The 16,998-nt window shown below is 55.4% G+C and overlaps 1 protein-coding gene across 20 annotated transcripts in view; it reads right to left on the bottom strand.

Moving 5' to 3' along the window:
* DNMT3A (DNA methyltransferase 3 alpha) overlaps positions 1 to 16,998 on the bottom strand; it is a 107,177-nt gene that overhangs the window by 16,239 nt on the left and 73,940 nt on the right. For 17 of the 20 annotated variants that reach the window (XR_002342124.1, XR_002342126.1, XR_002342129.1 and 14 more), the window contains 6 exons: positions 2,481 to 2,696; positions 2,113 to 2,271; positions 1,583 to 1,690; positions 1,201 to 1,357; positions 773 to 922; positions 624 to 668 (listed from right to left, as the gene is read on the bottom strand). Coding sequence is in view for 12 of the 20 variants with exons in the window: in XM_021085527.1 (XP_020941186.1) it covers positions 624 to 668; positions 773 to 922; positions 1,201 to 1,357; positions 1,583 to 1,690; positions 2,113 to 2,271; positions 2,481 to 2,696 (835 nt within the window). In the remaining 8 variants the exon portion in view is untranslated. 20 annotated transcript variants of the gene reach the window in all.

The raw sequence follows: 16,998 nt of genomic DNA, 5'->3' as shown, positions 1-16,998 counted from the left end.
GGGCCAGAAAGAAAGCAGGAAGCGGTCAGGAGGCGCCCCGTGGAACAGGGAGGCAGTGTGGCTCCGACCTCAGCCCACTCATCTCCCAGCAGCACTGCCACTGGGTTCCCAGAAAGGCTTTCACGAGGATAAGAACCCGCCTGCAAGAAGGGGGCCCTGGCCCTGAGTTACTCTGGAGATGTCCTTGGGTCCCTCATCTCATCCTTGCTGGCCCTGACGACCCCAAGCTGGACACACCATCACTAGGCCAAGGAGACAGCCATGGGAGGCACTCATTACCACCAGGTGGGAGAAAGTTAAAGGCCAAGTTCAATCAAGTCCAAGAGGGGCCGACTTTCTCTGACCCACGGGAGTGAGTGGTCTAAAGCCTAAGGACCAGCCCACACCATTGACAGGAAAGATGGCGGCACCAGAAAGACAAATGCCTGCTGAGCAGGCTGGAAGTTCTGGGACATGTGGGACAGACCCCAGCACCAGGTAACAATGTCCCACGCCATCACACCCCCTCAGTACCTACACTACGCCATGCCAGCCGCCACGTTACGGCCAAGCCCTCACGCCCACCCCACCGGCACCAGACAAGTGACTTCCAGAGTCAACGCCCAGCTGTCCCCTAGACTCACCCTCGATGTTCCGGCACTTCTGCCGCACCTCATACACCAGCCGCTCTGCGGAGGGAGGAGGGCCCAGCATCAGAGGAGGCCTCTCGGGTCACACCCACTCCTCTGAATGCTGGCCTCGCCCTGCCACTCTCCAGAGCCAGGTCAACTACCTCTTGTGCGTTCATCAATTATCTCCTTGACCTTGGGCTTCTCAGTTGTGCTCTTTCGGGGCTTTTTGGCTGGTGGGGGTGGTGCATAGGCAGCTGCCTCGGGTTCAACCCACATGTCTGTGTAAACTTCTTTGTAAGGGTTCTTCTCCTCTGGACCAGGAAAGCAGATGATGAGGTGATAGTTACTGGCCAAGAAGGAATTCCAGCTCCCTCCTCCACCCCATCTACCCCCTACAGTGGGGTGCAGCCCAGTGCCCAGCTTGTTCCTGGCTCCCAACTCTCCTAGAGAGGCAGTGCCCCTACCCTGACCCCAAAGAGAGGGAGACCCTGGCCATTCCCACTGGGCATCTCGATGGAGGCCTTGGTGGCTCTCCTCAAGCACGGCTTTCCCAGCTCAGGCGTGGAGCGGCTGGTCCACCTGCATTTACCTTCTGGTGGCTCCAGACCCTTGGGGCCAGAGGGCTGGAACCCTCCCAGGGCCCATTCGATCATCTGCTTGTTCTGCACCTCCACAGCCTTGGCAGTGTCGCTCTCGTCGTTGTCATGGCACACCGGGAAGAGCTTCCCCGCACGGCTGCTGGCCACCTAGAGGGCAGCACATGTAGGGGAGGCTGTCAAGAGACCAGCCAAGGTGGGCTCAGGCCAGATGCGAGAGAGGGTGCAGAAAGGGGGCCCGTGAGAGGAGAAGGAGGCCAGAGGACCTCACAGGCAGAGCCCCGTCCAGACCTAAGCCCGCGTTCCAGCTTCCAGACCAACAGGGGTTCCCGCCACCTAAGTTCCCCCTGCTGAGTCCCTCGGAGAGGTACTGACCTGCAGGACTTCATAGATGGCTTTGCGGTACATGGGCTGCTTGTTGTAGGTGGCCTGGTGGAAGGCGCTGCAGAAGGAGCTCAGCGGCATCAGCTTCTCCACACACACCTAGAGGCACAACCCGCCCTCATTTGCTCCTCCTCCCACTCATCGAGTGCCCACCACATGCCTGGCAAGGTCGCAGCCGGGGGCACCAAGACCTGGCCTCTGCCCTTGAAAGGACGGGGTGTACCAGTAATTAATGACGTGCCGAAAAGGAGGCGTCCAACCCAAGTGCGGGGGGCGGGGGGGCGGGGATGAACGCAGGTGGGAAGGGAATTCCGGGTAAGGGATGCCTGGAAGGGCCACCTAATTATCTCCCGGACTTCTTCCAATCACATATACACGCGTGGGGGCGAGCAGAGCCCCCTTCCACCACCCCAATTCCGAACCAAGCCCCCAGCCAAAAAACCAGAGGCCCTGGGACCAAGACCCCTTCCGGCCCCTCCCGGAACCCCCGCCCCAGGATGCCACCAAAACCCGGAACTCACCACCGAGAACTTGCCGTCTCCGAACCACATGACCCAACGGGTGCCTTCCGCTGCTCGGCTCCGGCCGGTCATCCACCAAGACACAATGCGGCCTGGCCACCAGGAGAAGCCCCGCAGTTTCCCCCACACCAGCTCCCCAATGCCAAAGCCCCGGCCGTCCTGGAGCCCCAAGGAAAAGTCATTACACGGAGGTCATGAGGCCCTGCCACCCCGATTCCCGCCCCAGCAAGCCGGGCCCTGGGCATCTGAGGGTCAAGTCAGCCGGGAGGGAGCCCCATCTGAATGGACGGAGCAGGACCGGGGAGAAAAAGAGGCCCGGGGTCGGGTGGGGAGAGCGGGACGGGCAGGTGAGGAAGCCAGCCACTCACCTCATACTCCGGTTCATCATCGGCTGATTTGGTGGCATTCTTGTCCCCGGCATCGGCCCCCACGGGCTCAGGTGTGGTAGCCACGGTGGGGGAGGCGGGGTCTGTGGGCTGCTGCACGGCGGGCGGACTGGCCTCCTCCACCTTCTGAGACTCGGTGGACCCCTGGTTTTCTTCCATGGCGTTCATGACTGCGATCACCTTGGCTTTCTTCTCAGCCTGAGGAGACAAGGAGCAGAAGTTACCTTGACCTGACACTCAGGGACACTTCTCAGTCTCTCTGTGGCCTGCAGACGGTGGCGACAGACCACAAGGGCTGGAGAGAGGACTTCTTCCCTCATCGACTCAACTGGCTAGCCAAGGAAAACAAAAACTGGAAGTTGGGAGGTGAACGCTCAGCCCTTGGCTCCACGGCAGCCTTCTCCTCTGCCTCTTAGGAAATCTTCCTCCCTCATTCAATCTTTTTTTTTTTTTTTTTTTTAAATCCTTTTTCTCAGCTGTCCCCCAGGGCATACAGCAGTTCCCACGCCAGGGCTCGAATCCGAGCCGCAGCTGAGACCTAGGCCACAGCTGCACTGCAGCAGAAACTCCCTCCCTGGTCTAATCTTCCTCAACTATCAGCAGCATCAGCTGCCCCGCCTCGGGCAGAGGAAGATGGAGTCTATTCAGACACCAATCATGCACCGCAGATGAGGCCCAGACCTGGGCTCCATCCTCGCCTATCTTATCCCCCAACCTCGAAATGGAGCCCTGTGCTTTTCTCCAGTTTTCCTGGGCAATTGACCCCTTTTATTTCTGGCCTTGAATTCCAGAGCACGATTCTAGTTTTGCTGTGATGCCTAAGGAGGAAATCACGGCTTTGTGTTCAAAGAGCTTGGTTCCTTCCCCATCTGCTCAATCACCACAAAAAGCCCCAGAAGAGCTCCCAGGCTCCCAGGCCATCCCAGAGTTCTTTTTTTTTTTTTTTTCTTTTGATAAACAGTAATTTTTATTTTAAGGTTTTTATTTTTCTATTATAGTTGATTTACATTGTTTTGTCAATTTAGCAAAGTGACCCAGGCATACATCAATATAAACACATTCTTTTTCTCACATCATCCTCCATCATGTTCCATCACAAGGGACTGGATATAGTTCCCTGGGCTATACAGCAGGGTCTCAGTGCTTATCCACTCCAAAAGCAATAGTTTGCACCTATGGACCCCAAACTCCCAGTCCATCCCACTCCCTCCCCCCCTCAGCAACCACCAGCCTGTTCTCCAGGTTCATGAGTTTGTTTCTTTTCTGTAGAAACGTTCGCTTGTGCTGTATATTCGATTCCAGGTATAAGTGATATCATGTCTTTCTCTTTCTGACTTACTTCACTTAGTATGAGAGTCTCTAGTTCCATCCATGTTGCTGCAAATGGTGGCGTTAAGACCACAACTAACATCCGGTGTTTCCTGATTCTATGCGTTCTTTCTACCAGCACCTTTCAGACCCACAAATACACTTATTCTTTGAACAATTACTTACTGACTCCACAGTACAGCCAGGGATCTTCTCTGCCATCCCGCTGACAAATTCATCCAAACCCAAGTATTCTCCCAACGGGAAAAGCCTCCACCCTTTCACCGTCGCACACTCATCTTTTGGGCTATGACTCGCATGCCCATTCCCTCTCAAAACCTGCTCTAGGATTCCCTTCACCCTACAGAGGAGAACGAAATCCTGGAGACTTAGCTCGGAGGACCATTCAACCTAATCTCACCCCGGTTACTAAATCGAGGACACGTGGCCCTCAAATGTCAAGGCTCTGCACCCATTTCACCCCCCCTGATTCAGAAGGAAAAAATGCCCATCTCTCAACATCAAGCTTTCCCTGTGAGCTTAGAGCTGTGAAGACAAACCCATCCTCAAGTTTAAAAAACACCAGAAAAGCAACTTAGAGTGTAAGACCTCTAAGCTGGAAATCACAGCATTTATATTCCTATCTCAGTCTTAAAACTAATTAATAGCTGACTTTGGAAAGCAGTCTCCTGAATTGCTCCATCTAAAAAGGGGTTTGAACTGAAGGATTTCTGTTAACCTTTTCTGACTGGTTTAAGAATCCGACCTACAGGAGGTTCCTGTCGTGGCGCAGCGTAAATGAATCCCACTAGGAACTATGCGGTTATGGGTTGGATCCCTGGCCTCGCTCAGTGGGTTAAGGATCCGGCGTTGCCGTGAGCTGTGGGGTAGGTCGCAGACGCGGCTCAGATCCCAAGTTGCTGTGGCTGTAGTGTAGGCCGGCGGCTGTAGCTCCAATTGGACCCCTAGCCTGGGAACCTCCATATGTCGAATGTACGGCACTAAAAAAAAAAAAAAAGAATCTGACATACATATGTATCAAGAGTTCCAAGGACCCTCCAAAGCCTGTCAGTGGACCCTTAGGTCGCAGGCTAAAAATCTTAAAGCTCGATGGTCTCAAAGATTCATTTTATTTTGTTCAATCTGCTTTGCCGCCTACCCACAGACCAAATCTGCTTCTAGTGGCAATTCCTAAAATGTGAGGCTGGAAGCCCCAGTTTTTTTCTCTGACTCAACAAATTCTAAAATGGGGTAAAACATCCTTGGCCCCGGCTCACCAACAGCTGGGAGAATGAGCTCCAGGAGACCACGGGCAGCGGATGGATGGATGGATGGATGGATGGATGCAGGGTAATTGTTCCTCCCTCCCAAGTGCACTTTCACCTGTGGGACTCTGCCCCAGCCCTTCCTAAAAGCAATTATCCACCGCCTCCTCCTCCACGAGAAGGTCCTCCTAGGTGTAGAATACTCAACCCTATGGGGGACAGGGATTCTCTTGTAGAACTGTCAGCTGCAGCAGCGCTACCCCCAGTGCCACATTTGCTCCCGTCGCGCTGTGGGCCTCCGTGAACTTCAGGCCCAGATACTGATCCAGACAAGGGTGCTGCCTGGGACGACCCAAGGACCCAGCTTCCAGGAGTGCCTGGCCCCCTCGGCCGGAGCAAGCCGGGCAGATGCAGGGGGCGGGGGGGGGGGGGGAGGACCCACAGTCAGCGGATCCGGTGGGCGCCCGGCTCCCCACCCCACCTCCCCCAGTCTAGAAGGGAGTCGTGCTGACAAGCACCCTCCTTACTCCCCCTCAGCCCCTCCACTCCACAGAGAGTTCCTGAACATTCTTCTTCCCCCACAACTTCCCCCAGCTTGTCAGATGATGCTGCTGACGGCTGTTAAGCGCCCCCAACCCAGTAGGTGCAGAGCAGGCACCCGGCACGATCTGGCAGGCAGAGGAGGAGGAAGGGGCCTCCATAGGGACCAGGCCAGGAGGGGTGGGGGAAGGAAGAAGGGGGGGGTGGGTTAGCAGCAGGAGGCAAGAGGAAAGGGGAAGAAGGGGCAGAGGGGGTGGCTGGTGGGGGAGGGGCTCATTAGAATAGACTCGCCTAGGGCAGCACGGGAAGGCCTTTTTCCAAGTTCACACCACCCCTTCTCCCCGGGCAGACAATAGGAGAAACAAGGGTTAACTCAGGGCTTGGCTTTTGGGCGCAAGGCTCCTACCCGCCACTCCCTCAGTTCAGAAGGTCCCACCCAGAGCAGCCAAGAGACTGGGCAGGATCAGGAAGACTGTACAGCAGCCCCCACTACGGCGGCTCAGGGAGGCCACTTCGTCTGGAGTTTGTTCAGCCTGGAAAGCCACTGGTAACTCCGCTCTGGCCGAGGCCAGGCCTCCCTGTCCAGTCCCATCACTCCCAGCAGCTGTCCCGCCTCCTCCTCCCTCTGCGACACAGGCTGCTTCCCATTCCAAAGGTCAGAGGTCCAGGGACCCACGCGGACTCCCGCTGGTGCAGTAGGTCCCGGCGGCCCCAGGCGCCTCTCCCATCTCAGGTGGACGTCGGGCTCCCCCCACAGCACCCGCTCAAGTGCCACAGCCCCCTGTCAGGGCCGCACTGCTCCCTCCCACCCCGACACCACGTCTTTTGGGCGGCCTGACGGTGGCTCCTAGGAACACACAGGAGAGGAAACTGTCCCTCTCAAGAGGCCACAAGCTTGGTGCGGCCCGAGGACAGCGTGGTCCTCCACCAGCCAGGAACACAGGTCAGCAAGGAAATGCCAACAACCCATCTGTCCGCCAGCTCAGCAAAACCTCTGCTTCCAGCCCAACTCCACGGGCCTGCCCACCAGCCTTCATTGACCACGGCCCCAGGCTTGCACCAGGGCTGCTCTTCCAGGCCCCTGAGCCAGCAGGTCCCACCTGAGCCCAGAGACTGGAGTGGGGCTTGGGCTTCCTGAGGAGAGAGTGGTGGGACGGCAGTAACTCAGCATCTCCAGAACTCAGGCCAGGCAGAAGAGCCAGCTCCTGCGGGCCGGGGAGGCAGACCTGACTCTGCTCAGACCCAGTGGGCTGCAGGCCCAGAGACCCTCCCACCGGCCCCTGCCGCCTCCCCGCCCCCAGTTCCCCCAGGGCTCCGTCCAGGAACCTACCCATAAGGCCAGGTGCAGCCCCTCTGTGGTCCGGCTCAGGTGTGAGCCCCGGCCCTGAAGCTCTGTAAGTAGCTGCCCGACTGGGGGGAGGGGAAGGGGGCGATGGGGCTGGGGGGCGGAGGGGGCCAGAGAGAGGGGGAGGGGGAGGTGGGGGGAGGGATTGAACATTTTCTTTGTCTAGAACTCCAGGTCACGTGGGCCCCGCTGGAGTGCCTGGTTGGCTGGGAGCGGGCCGGGGGAGGGGGCCGGCTCTCAGACGCTGGCAGTGGGCCAGCCCCTCTCCTCCCGTCCGAGGGGCGCGGGCCGGCGCTGGGGCCTGGGGGCGCGGCTGGGCCTCCGCCCGTTCCCAGGGCCCCGCCCCGGCCAGGCTGGGGGCGGTGCCCGCCCCCTCCCACCGGACAGCCTGCCCCGCCCCCTCTCCCCCAACTCGGCCGAGCCCCTCGCGGAGCCGGGGGGCGAGGTGGGGAGCCCGCGGGCTGCGGGAGCCGAGAGGGCAGGGGCTTTCGTGCCCTCCAGCTGCGGAGGTGAGCTGCGAGCGGCCGGAGAAGCGGGAGCGCCGGCCAAGGGAGAGAGGAGTTTTCGGACCGCCTGGGAGAGCCAGGAGAAAGTTGTTAAAAGTGAGTCTCTCGGCAGCACAACCCAAAAAAAAAAAAAAAAAAAAAAGGAAAAAAACTTACAGATGAGCAAAGAAGCCTAGGAGGCTGTAGGAAAACTCAAAGCGCACAGGGATGGACAGAAAAGGCGCTCGCACAGAACTGGGAGCGCTCCAGAGCGGGAACTGGGGCGGGGGGTGGGCGCTCCTCTTCACACTGCAGGTGGATAGAGAGCGGAGCCTTACACAGCGTGGCTTGAGGAGTTCAGGGTTTGAAAACCTCTTGCTGGCCAAGTCCCTGGGTCCCCTAGTTCACTCTGGGTCTGCCTTGGATGTCTCATTTTCCTGTTTGCAAAGGCGGGGGGCGGGGGTTAAAAAGTATAGCAGTTCCTTCGCTCCCAGGCACAAACATCTGCAGCTTAAGGTCTACATGCCTCCGCTGGGGCCTCCAGGTGGAGCCTCCAGGTGCAGCTTCCACCGTTCCAAGCTCCCTCTTCCGGAGCAGAAGCCCCTCCCCCCAGGGACGCACCCGCACGCACACACGCACGCACGCGCGCGCGGGCGCTCTACCTCCATCAGACAGGCAGACACTGTTGGCCCTGCCCTCAGGGAGCTTACAAATTCAGCTAGACTTGGGGAGACTGGAAAAGGTCCTTTCTGAAGATAACTACACCACAAATAACCAAGCCCAGAGGGCCAGGACAGCTAAGAAACCAACCCGAAACAGGAGGTGTGAATTGATAAATGCGTAAATGTGGAGCAGAGACTGGACTTGGGGGATGAATCAGAGTTGGAGTGAGGCTGGAGAGAGAGGAAATAAGAGATGTTAAGCTGGGGAAAGGAAGACCCTTGCCCACCTCCATCTCCCACCCGCCAGTACAACTAAAGCCAGAGGGCACAGAGAAAGATGTCAATGGATATATCCTATCACAGTGAAGAGTAACTGCAGGTTTTTTGACAAGGTGAATGGGTATTTAGGAAAGATTATCCTGGTTTCAGCTTACAAAATGGATTAGAAGGAAGAGCAGAGGAACTGGGGGTGAATGCTCCTAGCAGGAGAGGGCTGTTTGGCTGACAGCACTCATCAGAAGATCTGGAGTGGGGTTCTGGTTCTCACTGTGACCTTGAACAAGCCACTTAACTCCTAGAAGTCTGTCTTTTCACTTGCAAAACAGGAGTGATGACATCTGCCCTCCTAGGCCCGAATACCAGCATCTCTTCAGGAGATAATGCCCCAGGTGCCTGGCTTCCAGCCACAGGCAGTGGGAACAAACCAGCTAGAACAGGTGCCGGTATAAGGAGGTCAAAAGATGTGCTGTGAAGGCAAGCCCACCATCCCTCCTGGGGGCCGCACCCTTCTGGGGGCCAGCAGAACGAGCAGGCCCTGAAAAGGGAAGTGGATTCCAAATCAGAGAGCCTTCTCCACATAACACTCTGGGAGTACAGCCGTTCTCCCCCACCCCCGACCGAGACCCAGAATCCATACCGCAAGGAGGAGCCGCTCCACCAAGCCCGGACCATGGTCTGCTCCAACCCATCTTTCAACCTGAGGTACCTGCTGGTACAATGTCTTAGGAGATCACTAAGCAGAGACGAGAAGCCCCGAGTTTATACCTCTTGCCTCTCCCACCCTTTAAGGAATGTAATATGACTTGCTTGGCTTCTTTCACCGAAGCCTCCCCGGCTTCCAGGCCCTGTTCACAGGCCACTTTGGACCTCACCCCAGGCCGCCTCGCAAAATGAAGCTTCTGATCGCGCCTGGCCAGCTCTTTTTTGAAAACACTATCTCAGCTATGACATCTCCTTTTCCATTATTATGTGGCGAAACGCCTTAGCCTCTGCCCTCCATGGTCTTGGGACTGCTTCAGTTAAGTAACGATGCCTGTCCATGCAGCCAGGACCGAAGTGTCAGAACAGAATGGACCAGGGCCATCAGTGTCACTTTCTCTTGGACCACTTATCAAGGCGCCTCCCTCGCAGGTGCCAAACTTATGTATTCTCATGCTTCAAATTTTAACTCCAATTGGAGGAAAGGTCAAGATAGGAGGAGGGGATTAAGAGGTACAACCTACCTACTATGTGTAACATAAATAAGCTACAAGGTTAGAGTTGCACAGCTCAGGTCAGTCAATAGTTGAACATAGCGATAAATGGAGTCTAACCTTTAAACACTGCAACTCACTATGTTGTACACCTGAAACTTACGTGCTATGGTAAGTCAGTTATAATACCTCAGACATTGTTTTGAATAAAATTAAGCTCAAATCTTCCTTCTTCCATACAGCTCCCAACTTAAGCGAAAGAAAGCCCAAATTCACAAGTGTCCCCTTAATATGCAGGGCACCGTCCTGCAGCTCCATAGACGGGAAAGATCACCCTTTTCTATACCGAGCACTCAGATTCGTGTCTTCTTCATGCTCGGGGGCAGAGAGAGACCTCAGAGCAGAGTCCAGGATGGGAGGTGACTTTAGCAACAGGCCAGGGAAAAACCAGGGCAGCCTTCGAGGATCCTCAGGTCACGTGTGTCCTCCACCTTCCCAGGTAACCCTCCTGGGTGGTTCCTGGCATAGGTCTTTTGATATAAGAGAAAGACAGGCAACCTAAAACAGCGGGGACGTGTAAAATGAACCCAGGTCTTGGAAAAATTCTGAAAGTATGTTGAAAGGAGGGAGCCCCGGATGAAAAGAAGATCTGGTGGAGGCCAAGAGCCTAAAAGAAGCGCTGGAGAGGAAGTGTCCAGCATGGTCCCAAAAAGCCGCTAAGCTGAAGCAGAGGGTACCTTTCTTGTCTGGCAGGTGCACCGCAGTGATCCAACAGGCCCTCTGAAAACACCTCTTAAGGACACCTGACTCTCTCAGCACAGGCCCTGGGCTCATCAAGCAAACTTCTAACGCTAATTACATCTTCCATGGACTCTGACGCCAGTAAGTGTCAGAAAACATCAGGACAGTCACTAAGATCTGTGTGGAAATTACAAGTCCTGTGATAAATCTGAAAATTGAACATCTTGGGATACATCACACTCCCGTGTCTCTGAAGTGCATGATCAGAAGTGCCGTGACTCTGACTTTCTAGATCTCATCCAGCGGAACTGAGATGAGCCACAGCGGTGATGCTCCACCCAGGAGCAGTAACATGCACAGGTCCAGGTGGGACAGCCACGCCTGCCTGACTGGCTGTAACTCAGAGTTCAGCATCCCTGTGGCGTGCTTTGTCACAGAATCCAGGACTGCTGGGATGTGGGAAGGTTATGTTGCTTCCATCAAACAGGACATTTACTGCCTGAGCCCCTTTACACAAAATCAGGGAAGCCTAGGAAGCCATCTGCAAAGCCACATACTGGGAGGACACTGCCTATTTTCTGCCACACAAACATCGCACTGACCCCGAGACCGACAAGCCCTTATCCAGACAAAGGCTGCAAGATCCAGATGGATGTCTCTTCTGATCCTGCCCTTCCACCTACAGCTCAAAAGCCTCAGTGCCACGCAGTGGACCCCTGACTGCCTGCTGATTCCAACCTATGCTCCCTGCGTGGCATTCGAGGCCTCCCAGTCAGGAACACTTACATGGCACAGCCCACACCCCACTGAGCAGCTTGCTGTTTCCCAGTATACCTTTTCTCTGCCTCTGTGCCTCTGCTCATGCTGTTCCTTGCCCCATCGGCTTGCTCAACTTCCATCGGCCAAAATCCTGCCTATCCTTCCAGGCCCAATTCAGCCATTCCCTCCACTGTGAAGGTCTCTAGACCTGAACTGGCCAATAACATGGCCACTAGCCACAGGTGCCATTTAAATTCATTAAAATTAAATAAAAATGAAGCTTTAGGAGTCCCCTGGTGGCTCTGGGTTAAGGATCCAGCATTGTCACTGCAACAGCTTGGATTGCTGCTGTGGCACAGGGTCAAGCCCTGGTAGGGGAACTTGCACACGCTGCATTCGCCGCCCCCTCTCCCTCCGCCCCCTGCAAATTAAAATTCAGCTCCTTGGTTGCACTAGCCACACTGCACGTGTCCTCCAGCCCATGCAGATTAGGGGCTGGTGTCGCGGCTGGCACAGGTTTGAGAATATCTCTGTCACTGCAGAATGTTCCATGGCCAGTGCTGCTCTGCTTCCTCACCCATATCTCCCCCCACTGAAAAACAGCCCTGTCCCTCCCCCACACTCCCCTAGCGCTTTGTAATCCTCTCCTAGCACCTGCCGGTCTTAGCCTGTACAAAGTGACTGGGTACTCATCTCTCCTGAGCAAGATGAAAAATCTCTAGAGGGCAGGGCCTGGATCCTACTCAGGTTCACATGGAAGCAGTGTGGACCATAGCCCTTTGCATGTAGTAGAGGCGTAAAACCGCATTTGCTGAATTGAATTCAACATTGTCTCAGGAGCCTCATCCAGAGTCAGCTGACCAGGTTGCCGGATGGGGACAGATGCTTTCCACAGCAAAGTTCTAATAGGCGCTTAGGGGTCTGGGTCTGAGGCTCCCAAAGAGGCCAGGAATCTTGGTTTTCCTATTCCCCCGCAATCCATATGGAGGTTGCAAGCAAATGACCAGGACTGGGCTGCTGGCAGGGAGCTAAAAATAGCCACAGAGCCAACAGCAAGGAGTTAGCAGGACTTGTTGCTAAGGAGACAGCCAGAGAGAGAGCAACCAAGCAGGGAGAACGCGTCAGACCTGCACCCGGAGAGCAGAGGCCACGGTGGGGGGACTCAAAGTTGACAGGGGTCCAGGGCTCCCACCTAGAGATGTTCTGCCTTCTGGCAGCTTCTGACTCATGCTCTAAGTGGGGCAAATGTTCCCCCGTCCCTCAGTAACCCATCTCCATGGAAACCACCACTGCTGGGGTGAAGTACCAGCCCCTGGAAGGGAGGCCTCTGCCTGGAGCTGGTTGTTATGGCAACCCCCCCTCTTCCTGTCATTCTCTCTCTCCTGGCTTCTCCTGTGGGGAAAAGGTGGGGGCCCCGTCTTGGCTTAGCCAGGATGACCAGGAAACACCGGCTTCCTGACAAGAGTGACCTACAAGGGGCTCTTCGGAGGCTCCCAGGACCCCAGAAGGCCAGTCAGTCCTCAGCAAAGGGCAGAGCTTTCCTTTCCTTCCTGTGAGGGCTTCACAGATCACCTCGCCAGGAGAATCCCAAACTCACTTGAGTTTCTCTGAACCAGGATCACACAAGGAGGTTTTTAAAAAATACAGATTCTTGGAGTTCCCGTCATGGCTCAGCAGTAATGAACTCGATTAGCATTCATGAGGATGCAGGTTCGATCCCTGGCCTCGCTCAGTGGGTTAAGGGTTCGGCATTGCCGTGAGCTGTAGTGTATGTTGCAGTTGTGGCTCAGATCTGGCATTGCTGTGGCCGTGGTGTAGGCCAACAGTTGCAGCTCTGATTCGATCCCCAGCCTGGGAACGTCCATATGCCGCAGGTGTGGCCCTAGAAACTAAGAAATACAGATTCTTGGGCCTCACCTGTGGCGATCAGCTGGCTTGGGGTAGGGCCCAGGAATCTATTAAAACCTCCCTAGGTAATTCTGATACCAGCCAGGTGTGGGGACGACCAATGGCCCTGGCTGTCCCTGTTACAAATGAGGAAACTGAGGTCCTAGGGGGCTGAACTCACCCAAAGGGGCAGAGCCATTATAAAGAGGAAGCGGCCTGGAGAGAAGAGGGAGAGCTCAAGGGACCCTTGGCAGAGGGCGATCCTTGGCACATGTTTCTGAGGTGAGCTGCCCCCTCTCCCGGGCTCACCTCTCCCACTCCGCAAACCAGAACATACTGTTGTCTGCTACTGGACCATGATTTAAAATTGAGCATTTCAGCAAACCGATGCCTGTGGCAGAAAGTAGAAGGTAGCGGGGCTGGGAGGCTGGTTCCCAGAGCATTCAGAATGGTGGCAGCCCAGGCAGATGATCTGGGCTGAAAAAGAAATCCATCCTCCGTTGGAAGGCAAGCCAGAGGGTCACCATGGCAACTGCAGCGTGCCGTCCTGGTTGGGCTCTGTGCCATCCCCAAACCTGGACCCAAGAGGGGCGCGGCTTCAGGCACAGGCCATGGGGCAGGGCCACCCCCGCTGCCAGTCTCGTTTTAGAACTGCTGGGAGGCTGTGCTTTACCCTAAAGCCAGCCTCTGGGCCTGCCTGAAACACCTCAACACTAGGATTCAGGAGCCCCAGGCGTCCTGGGCACCTGCCACAGCGAGGCCGGGGGGGGGGGGGGGGGGGAAACGGGACACCAAGGAGGCGGAGGACGTGGCCTCTGCCGCCCTGTTCCTCACAGCCTAAGTGTGTGCCCGAGACCCGCCGCACAGGCAACCGCAGCCCTCATTCAAGACAGCATGCAATTAGATGGCAAATGATGTGGCAGAGGTGCTTTCTCATGTGTTGAAGCAAATCTGAAGCGCCCAGGACCAGTAAAGGCAGGAAGAATGAAGGGAGGATGAGAGGGGGTGAACCTCCAGCTTTCCCAGACCTTTGGGGGCAGGTGCAATTGCATTAGCGTCACGAGAAGCCCAAGCACGGCCGTGTGCACACTGGCTATAGGGAGGCCAGCTAACAGCCTGGGCCCGTTCTACCAGCCACTCTCTCACCAATTCTCCTGATCCAGAGAGTAAAATGCAGGGTCCGGAGCCCCCTCCTCGCTGACCCTTCATTTCTCCACCTCTCTTGCGCCTCTGTCCCCGGCAGCCCCCCATTCCTCCTTGGCTCCCCCATTCCCTCCCGGCCACCACGACCCTTCCCTGATGGGGTGTGCTTGGAAGCCAGACGCGCCATTAGGCTCCTGGAGCCTCGGCTGCTACCTCCTTCCTCACTGTGCCCATCTGCCTTCTCTTTCCCAGAGCTCTGGGTCGGCTCCATCAGGGGAAGGCTTCTCCAGGAACCCAAGTCTCCCGACCCCCATCACTTTGATTCCCCAACCCCGAGCTGCCGGGCATGCGCTGCTCCACCTGAGAGCAGAGAGCGGGGGTCTGGGCAGGAAGCAGGGGTGGCGGTGGCAGTGCTGCAGGTTCCCAGACCTCACCTGCCCCTTGCCAGGAAAAAGGACAGAAGGAGCAGGATGTGAGCAAAGGATCACAGCTGATGACAAGACTCTGAGTAAGCGCCTAGCTTCTCTGGATCTTAGTTGCTTAGTCTAATGGGACCACACAGATCTGCTGAATATTACAGATACGATCAGAGGAAGTCAGGAGGGCGTATCATTTGAGAGGTGGAAAGAACCTTCTGACTAGTTTGCTGGAGCACGTGTCGATATTGTCACTTTGCTTTAGAAACTAGACTAGGGAGAAAAATGTTCATTTTACACCTGGGGGGGTGTGGGTCAAAAGGAGCCCGATAAACCTGACCGGCGGGGCTGCCTTCTCCTCCCTTCCCCCACCCCATCTCCAGGCTCCAGGGGTCAAAGGGAGGGGCCTCAGGGACCACCATTCAGATTCAGGCATGCAGACCCTCTCAAGTTTCAAGGTCCAAAGAGAAGACCCAGGAGGTGTCCAGCAGACAAGCCTGGCGGTAAACCGTGGCTGAAAACAGCAGGAACGCCTACCATCTCCATCCCAAAGGAAAAATTTGAATTCCTGTACCAGGTCCTTTCCGGCCTTCCCCCGCCCATGTTTGGGAAGGGTTCTCTAGCTCGGCCGCTTAGAACCCGTACTTCTTCCTCGGCTTGGTGTTCAAGTCTCAACCCCCGCTGTACATTAGAATCACGGGGAGGAAGCGATCTGGGCCGGGGCCCGTTATCACTCAATTCCAGATGTACTGTATCCAGAGCCAGGGGCCCAGGCAGAGGTGCTTAAAACAAAACAGACTCCCGGGTGATGGAATGGGCACAGAGGCCCCCACATGGGGGTGACAGGGTTGTAGGTGATACTAATAAATGCATCTTTCGGGGAATCTCTTCTCTGCCAGATTTGGTGTATTTGGAATCATCTGAAGTTTGGTGGTTCTCCAACTTTCACAAGCCCCAGAGCCTCTGAGGACTTGACTAGAAAATCAGGTTTCTCAGGAAGCCCCCAGAATTTCTGCTTCCTAGTTTCAGATGGGCACCCCCCAGCCCCGAATGTACCATTTTCATGCGCTGCCCAGGTGATGCTGCTGGAGGAATACACAAACCTACCCTTTAAGAAACAGATGTCTGATGGCATCTTTGGTATTTATAAAGCAAGTCCAACTCAGTTTCTGGTTTTTGTTTATAAAGGCATCTTTTAAACAGTATCTAGGTTCAACTATCCAGGAGACTGCACTGTTTTATCCCTATTTTTGCTTAATCCATCCGAGTTGGAAATGAAAAATTTTTAATATACTCCCCATCATTCATTGACGAAAAAGCCGTATGGCGTCTTTGAAGAGTTGTTATTAAAGAATATGGCAAATCGGAAAAATGGGAACATTCACACACACACACACACACACATACACACGACTTACAATTGGTGTGGGAAAGTGTAACAGAGACTTGACAAGGATTAGAAAGGGCTCCACATGGAGTTCCAGCTGTGGCTCAGCGGGTTTGATCCCTGGCTTTGCTCACTGGGTTAAGGATCTGGCGTTGCCATGAGCTGCAGATCACAAGTGCGGCTCGGACCCTGCATTGTGTGGCTGTGGCGTAGGATGACAGCTGCAGCTCCTATTCAACCCCCAGCCTGGGAACTTCCATATGCCACAGGTGTGGCCCTAAAAAAGCAAAAAAAAAAAAAAAGGAAAGGAGAAGGAAGAAGGAAGGATAGAGGGAGAAAGAGAGAGAAGGAACTCCACAGAGAGGTGAAAAAGGCGGCCTTTAGTGGTCCTCCAGTTGGTTCTGGAACTCCTTCTGACCAGATGCTCCCGGAGGCCCCAGGCGCCTGGCCCTCCCTACCCAGGTCCTCTCCACGCGAGGCTGCTTTCCAGCTGCTCTCCTCTCCGTGCTTTGGGCTCTTCCCTGCTGGCTCTCCAGTCCACACCTGCCCGCCAGGTGGATGAGTCCTGTGGGCGGTGCCAGAGCTCTCTGCTAAACCTCTCCCCACGGATAGCCACCCTGACGGCTTCTTAAAAGCAGCTTGTCTGGAGTTCCCGTCGTGGTTAACGAATCCAACTAGGAACCATGAGGTTGCGGGTTCGATCCCTGGCCTTGCTCAGTGGGTTAAGGATCCGGCGTTGCCAGGAGCTGTGGTATAGGTCACAGATGCGGCTCGGATCCTGCATTGCTGTGGCTCAGGCATAGGCCGGCAGCTACAGCTCCGATTGGACCCCTAGCCTGGGAACCTCCATATGCTGCTGGAGTGGCCCAAGAAATGGCAAAAAGACAAAAAAAAAAAAAAAAAAAAAAAAAAGCAGCTTGTCCAAAATCTAACTTCCAAGTCCACTCCTCCTCAGGAAAATATTTTCATGACCTTAGGGTAGGTCTTTATTAGAACTCTTATTAGAGATCTCTCTCTCTCTCTCTCTCTCACACACACACACACACACCACACACACACACACGCACACACACACACTGACCAATAAAAG

The sequence above is a fragment of the Sus scrofa genome, chromosome 3 (genome assembly GCF_000003025.6).
Source record: "Sus scrofa isolate TJ Tabasco breed Duroc chromosome 3, Sscrofa11.1, whole genome shotgun sequence".
NCBI lineage: Eukaryota > Metazoa > Chordata > Mammalia > Artiodactyla > Suidae > Sus > Sus scrofa.
This window is presented reverse-complemented; position numbering and strand designations above follow the sequence as displayed.